Source organism: Haematobia irritans, chromosome 2 (assembly GCF_050003625.1).
Source record: "Haematobia irritans isolate KBUSLIRL chromosome 2, ASM5000362v1, whole genome shotgun sequence".
Classification (NCBI taxonomy): Eukaryota; Metazoa; Arthropoda; class Insecta; order Diptera; family Muscidae; genus Haematobia; species Haematobia irritans.
The window spans coordinates 187,915,299-187,923,167 of record NC_134398.1 but is presented as its reverse complement, the minus strand read 5'-3'; the positions used below and the strand labels follow the sequence as shown (position 1 = coordinate 187,923,167).

General features: G+C 31.1%; 1 protein-coding gene across 1 annotated transcript; it reads left to right on the top strand.

Moving 5' to 3' along the window:
- The first annotated feature begins 1,294 nt into the window (after nt 1-1,294).
- Nucleotides 1,295-7,361, top strand: LOC142225190 (uncharacterized). Its single transcript, XM_075294969.1, has 2 exons — nt 1,295-1,501; nt 7,218-7,361. Exons 1-2 carry the CDS (start codon nt 1,295-1,297, stop codon nt 7,359-7,361), a joined length of 351 nt encoding a protein of 116 aa, XP_075151084.1.
- The last annotated feature ends 508 nt before the right edge of the window (nt 7,362-7,869 follow it).

The window sequence follows — 7,869 nt, the reverse complement described above, 5'->3', positions numbered from 1 at the left end:
CAAAATTTCTCATTTGATGTGGATGACATCTTACAATAATAATTATGATTTATTTTGAAAACGTGGCCGAATAATTTGTCCAATTTAGGTAATTGTTCTTTTTGATTTTATTTAAAAAACTGAATTGCAGTTACTTACTAACATATATTCCTCGCTATAATGTGGTAATAATTACCTATGCATTGAATTTTCTAACCCCTATTTCAGCTTATAATAATTGCTTTATTTTTTGCTTTCCCCACACAACGAGAATGATAATTACTCAAACGCCCGCAAATATGTGTTCCCCTTTGGTAGGGACAGCATAATCAAAAATTTTGTGGTATTAATCTAAACGACATTTTGTCGCAAAAAATCTATTAAGCGGAACATTTGTACACAGAAAAAAAATATGAGCACATACATTTTTAATTTGGTTTTGTAACCAAAATAAATTGGATTGATTGCCGAAGCAATCAATTTATTTTGCAATCAATTCTATTACAGAGAAACCTCTGAAAGGTGGATACCCAGGATCGCCTACATTGTGTCCACATTTAGAAGGTGTCCAGTTATGAAAGGTTCATTTTCATGTGTTAATATAGCAAACGTGCCCGGAGAAATCTCTACATTTGGGAGGTTTTCAGAGTGTCCAAGTTTAAGAGGTTTCTTTGTATTTATTTCTAATTAATTCTGTGATTGATACAAATATGGTCATGTTTGAAACACTTTCAAAATAAAACAAAAAGTTAATTGGATCACTTAATTTTATGATTGAACCCGAACATTTTTTTCTGTGTAATAAATAATCACCGATTTTTTTTTTTTTGTGCGACACATGGAAGAAGTTTTGGATGGTTACAATTCGAGGATTTTTCATGTCCACATTAAAAATAAATTACCAAATTATTTCTTATCTACTATTTAAAATTATTTGGGTAAAATTTGTAGGTTGACATAAAACCAAAAATAAAACCAATTATAAAGTGTTTAAACCACTCACCATTTTTCTTTAGTTTTCATTCCAATAATCACAAAGACTTGGATCATATACTGTATTATGGAACTTCCTTCGATAAATATGAGACTTGGCTTAAATATCCTCATTATCATCTATGCAATTCATGAGGTAGATATTTTTCTTACGATGCCAACCCAAAGCGTTTGGCTTTCAAATCATTCTGATTTTCAATTTCAGATGCATGCCTTAAAATATAAAATTTTACGTCTAAAATGCACGGCCGTTGATACGAATTTTCTAGAGATTGCTTTGTGTGAATTGGTGAGCGAAAATAAAGGAAATTCAAAAGTTTCGATGTATTTTCGCCTACCTAAGGAACCTGTGACATCAACATTATTTGGAGTCACAATAAAATTAACCGCTGCTTCAAGTTTGCCTTTAGTCAACAATTCCTGGGATGCATGTGCCTTTTTGAAAAATCGTAAAAGATATGGCGCCCTTGGTCGCATATTTAAATTTATAGCGCCCTATACCAATGTTAATCATTCCTGTCCCTACAATGTAAGTAACAAGCAAGTGTTGTACACTTATGATATATGATATGATATGATATGATATGATATGATATGATATGATATGATATGATATGATATGATATGATATGATATGATATGATATGATATGATATGATATGATATGATATGATATGATATGATATGATATGATATGATATGATATGATATGATATGATATGATATGATATGATATGATATGATATGATATGATATGATATGATATGATATGATATGATATGATATGATATGATATGATATGATATGATATGATATGATATGATATGATATGATATGATATGATATGATATGATATGATATGATATGATATGATATGATATGATATGATATGATATGATATGATATGATATGATATGATATGATATGATATGATATGATATGATATGATATGATATGATATGATATGATATGATATGATATGATATGATATGATATGATATGATATGATATGATATGATATGATATGATATGATATGATATGATATGATATGATATGATATGATATGATATGATATGATATGATATGATATGATATGATATGATATGATATGATATGATATGATATGATATGATATGATATGATATGATATGATATGATATGATATGATATGATATGATATGATATGATATGATATGATATGATATGATATGATATGATATGATATGATATGATATGATATGATATGATATGATATGATATGATATGATATGATATGATATGATATGATATGATATGATATGATATGATATGATATGATATGATATGATATGATATGATATGATATGATATGATATGATATGATATGATATGATATGATATGATATGATATGATATGATATGATATGATATGATATGATATGATATGATATGATATAATATGATATGATATGATATGATATGATATGATATGATATGATATGATATGATATGCATGATATGCATGATATGCATGATATGATATGCATGATTTTTCCATAGTACTATAGAAGATTAGAGTAAGCCAACTTTGAGTAAATCGGTTGAAATATAAGCGTTTTACGGTCACATTTGGAAAAATCGGGCGATACATATATATGGCAGCTATAGCTGAATCTGAACCGATTTCGATGATGTTTTTCACATATTGTTAGTACTATAGAAGATAAGAATAAGCCATGTTGCAGTAAGAACGGCAGATAAATAAGTGTTTTATGGCCTAATTTGGAAAAATCTGGCGATGCATAAACCCGTGTAAAAATTGAGATATCTAATCATGTCTAATAATATCAAAGTATATATAATTATATCTGCTCAGATATGGTTGTAGATATTAATAGATCTACAGAGATATGTTATGTATAGTGTTATATATGATTACATCCGATTCAAGATCTCATTATATATGTTGTTATATCTATTTATATCAGTCATATCTGGTAAGATCTAATTGTATATCTTCATATATGACATCATATCTAATTATATATACTATATATAGCTCCATATCTAATTATATATATCGCATTAAATCATGAACCAGTTCTGTAACACGGATTAAAAAAATATTTGTATATGTTTGTGTTTAAAAATAATGTGTTTGTTACGAGAATATTAACGTGATATACTTGACTACAAACACGTATGTTTGGTCACACATCAAAACAAGTGGTGATCATAAGCAAACCATCTTTATATGTTGTGACAGTTTCAAGAAACCCTTTTAAATATCACTTTGAGTGTCTTCATAAAATGCTTAACTTTCAGACACAACTATCTTTTTGTTTTCAAAAATGTCACCCCATAACTATCACCATTAATTAGCAACGCCTGTTGTTATTAAATTTGAAAAAAAATATATCAAATATTTGATAATTCGAGTAAGAGAAGCTGTGATAAGGTAAGTTTATTGTTTTGTTGATATTTTTATATATTGAATATTTTCTCTTTTTTAGGAGGTTGAAGTTGTGGTAGTCCAGGAAAAGATTAAAAGGAGACAGTGAAGCAACGTAAATATTTGTGACCAGGCCATATCCGAAGTTGCGATAGAAGGAAGTGTTATCCAATATCAAAAAGAATAAAAATTTTGAGATGATTTGCATTGTGAACCGGATACATTCCCGTGCAATTATTCATAGTATGGTATTTGGGGCTTCGCACAAACCATTCAATATAGCGTTGGTTTAAATTATTGGGTACGAGATGCAAATTTTGGTAAGTAGATGTATTATTTGCAAATATATCTTTCAATAAACTGATAATTCTTCTGTATATTTTATATTTTTCAGAGTTTTCATTCCGAGCAGCCAAATGAAGGAATTGCGAGACTCATTTAAAGAACTGTTTGCAGAGAGCAATGTACTAATGCCTTGGGAAATTTAAATGCCAGAGCCCTCGGTGGCTATGTATATATATTTTGTTGTTGTTTTTTTTTTCTTTTTTAATTCTTAAACTTTTATACCTAGACATATATAATGTACATATGTTTGATCCAACTTATAATATTAAATACTCTTTTCATTATAAAACCATAAAATAAATCTTTTTTATTAATTACTGTAATTTCACTAATTTTGGAAATTTGTAGATAAAAATATATATAATAAGATATATTAACATCTAATTATATCAAATTAGATATCGTTAGATGTGGGCCAAATTTGAGATCTGGTCAGATCTAATTCCTATAGAATTAGATCTGATCAGATATTACCATTTTTCGGATCTGTCCAGATCAGCCTACATATACTACCATATCTAATCAGATATGGCAGGAGATCTAATAATATCTGGCTAGATCCACAAATTTTTACACGGGAATATATGTAAGAGATCTTTATCTAAATCTCAACGCAACCATTTTTCGAAGTCGGATGATACAAATTTGATCCGATTTCTTCCAAATTCATTTCGTCCTGGTGCCCAAAACAACACAATGTACCAAATTTATTCAAAATCGGTTAATAATTGTGACCGGAATCCTGTGAACATCAAAAATACATGGACATACGGACAGATGAACGGACACAAAGCTCTGAATCGAGTCAGCAGGTGATTCTGAGTCGATCGGTATATATTTTATGGGGTCTAAAATCTATATTTCTGGTAGGCACATTTTTATACCCTCCACCATACGATGGGGGTATATTAACTTTGTCATTCCGTTTGTAACACATCGAAATATTGCTCTAAGGCCCCATAAAGTATATATATTCTGCGTCGTGGTAAAATTCTGAGTCGATCTGAGCATGTCCGTCATTCCGTCCGTCTGTTGAAATCACGCTAACTTCCGAACGAAATAAGCTATCGACTTGAAACTTGGCACAAGTAGTTGTTTTTGATGTAGGTCGGATGGTATTGCAAATGGGCCATATCGGTCCACTTTTACGTATAGCCCCCATATAAATGGACCCCCAAATTTGGCTTGCAGACCCTCTAAAAGAACCAAATTTCATCCGATCCAGCTGAAATTTGGTACATGGTGTTAGTATGTGGTCTCTAAGAACCATGCAAAAATTGGTCTACATCGGTCCATAATTATATATAGCCCCCATATAAACCGATCCCCCTATTTGGCTTGAGAGGCCTCTAAGAGAAGCAAATTTCATCCGATCCGGCTGAAATTTGGTACATCGTGTAAGTATATGGTCTCTAACAACCTTGCAAAAATTGGTCCATAATTATATATAGCCCCCATATAAACCGATCACCAGATTTGACCTCCGGAGCCTCTTGGAAGACCAAAATTCATCTGATTCAGTTGATATTTGGTACGTGATGTTAATATATGACCTCAAACACCCATACAAAAATTGCTCGAAATCGGTCCATAATTATATATAGGCCCCATATAAACCGATCCTCAGATTTGACCTCCGGAGCCCCTTGGAAGAGCAAAATTCATCCGATTCGGTTGAAATTTGGTACGTGATGTTAGTATGTGGTACCCAACAACTATGCAGGAATTGGTTCATATAAGTCTATAATTATATATAACCCCCATATAAACCGATCCCCAGATTTGACCTCCGGTGCCTTTTGGAGAAGCAAAATTCATCCGATCTGGTTGAAATTTGGTACGTATTGGTAGTATATGATATTTAACAAAAAGTTGTCCATATCAGTCCATAATCATATATAGCCCCCATATAAACCGATTCCGAGATTTGGTTTTGGAGCCTCTTGGAGGAGCAAATTTCATCCGAGTAAGTTGAAATTTGGTACATTGTGCTAGTATATGGACCTTAACAACTATGTCTAACTATGTCCATATCGGTCTATAGTAATATATAGCCCTCAGATACATTGATCCCCAATCACACAAAAATTGGTCCATATAAAGTTCATAATTGTATATAGCCCCCATATAAGAAACCCCCATATTTCAATTCTGGCTCCCTACGTACCGTGCAAAAGTCCATATTGATTCGTAATTATTTGTAGACTTACCTACACATACCTTTTTTTCTAATATATACCAGGTATGGACTAACTCACAATTTAGAAAACGATTTAAGATGCCACAACCCAAGTAATTCGATTGTGTGGCTTTCGTAGAAGTTTCCACGCTATCCATGGTGGAGGGTACATAAGATTCGGCCTGGCCGAACTTACGGCCATATATACTTGTTTTGTTTTTTTGTTTTTTTTTTTGGCAGATCAAAGTTATTATTCCTTGACTATGTGATTTAGGATATAACAAATATACAGTGAGCGTCATAATAAAGTGTACATTAGATGTTATTTCAAAATACAGTTCATTTAAACCTTTATATGTATATATAATTCCATTTTTGTTCCAGAAAAGTATTTAAATTTGAACACAGCCAAACACTATGCACACTTTTTTTAGAGCTCACTGTATTTAATTAATATATTAAATAACATACTTTACTAAAATTACAAATTAGAGATGTGCACGTGACACGAAATTGTCGTGACTCACGAAAATTTTCGTGATTCGTGCGTGAGTCGTGAGTCACGCTCATGACAACAGCGTGAGTGTGCGTGAGCGTGATTAACAAACCAACATGTCGTGCGTGAGCGTGAGTCACGAAAATAATATCTTCGTGAGTGTGCGTGAGTAACGAATTACACTCACGAAAATATTTCTGCTCAACAACATAAAACGCTTAAGAGTTAAATTCAATAACAATTTTAGTGACACCTGGGATGTTAAGAGTTTAATAACACTCTCGATTTTAATAATGCTCATGTTTTCAGACACTTCGGTAAGGTAAATTAATCATAAAATTATTCGTGAGTCACGATATTTTTCGTGAATCACGATATTTTTCGTGAGTCACGATATTTTTCGTGAGTCACGGTATTTTTCGACGTTTTCGTGCGTGAGTGTGCGTGAGTACAAATTTTCTTTTCGTGAGTGTGCGTGAGCGTGAGTCCTACCAAAAAAGTTCGTGCGTGAGTGTGCGTGAGTATGATTTTTCAGTCGTGAGTGTGCGTGAGCGTGAGTAAAATATTACTCACGTGCACACCTCTATTACAAATTCAACACATACATTTATAGAATCGAGTCACATTCTCAATTGGATAAAATATATTTTTTAAAAACCGTCTTCAATTAAAAAATTAATTGCATCAACAAATTTCATGATTAAATCCAAAACTAAATTTTCGGTATTCTTGACGAATGTTTTTTTTTTTTTTTTTAATTTTTTGTTTTTAATTTTTCTTCTCTTATCCACAGCACGACATTATTGTGAAGAATTTTAGCCTCACTGGACGTCCCATAATGCCCCTTATAAATGGCATATACACAATAAATACCTTTTTCATTCTCAATGGAGCCAAGCGTTTAACTGTAGATTTCGACGTAAAATTCGAGAATTGATTTTAGGAGAAACTTATGTACGAAGCGTATTAATGTTAATTTTAATTGTTTTATTCTGGAATATAGCATGGTATTAATTGAAATAAATTTTTGGGTATGTGTTGCTGTCTAAAAATTAATTTTTGATTGGGCCAAAAAAAAAAATTCCGTTAAATATTAAAGCGTGTATCTTTATAAATACAACCATTAGTTTCCAATGCTAAAATACTTACAGCTAACGATTTTCGTATTGATTCCGAGCCAAAGATACTTTTAAGTAAATATATTTTTAGCGACCTATCTGGCTTTATCTGCCACACGAGTACAAATGAAATGTTTGCAAAATTTTATATAGAAATAAAAATTTGTCCGTATTTTTAATAGAAATAAAATTTGGACAAAATTTTTTATAGAAATAAAATTTTGACAAAATTTGTTATTGAAATAAAATTTTGATAAAATTTGTTATAGAAATAAAATTTTGACAAAATTTTCTATAGAAATAAAATTTTGACACAATATTCTACTG

What these genes read in the sequence shown, in the direction of transcription:
- LOC142225190 (XM_075294969.1), top strand. Translation starts at nt 1,295, where the DNA reads ATGTATTTTCGCCTACCTAAGGAACCTGTGACATCAACATTATTTGGA. An exon ending in ATCATTCCTGTCCCTACAAT is followed by an intron (nt 1,502 to 7,217) that starts GTAAGTAACAAG and finishes TCTTATCCACAG; the next exon opens with CACGACATTATTGTGAAGAA.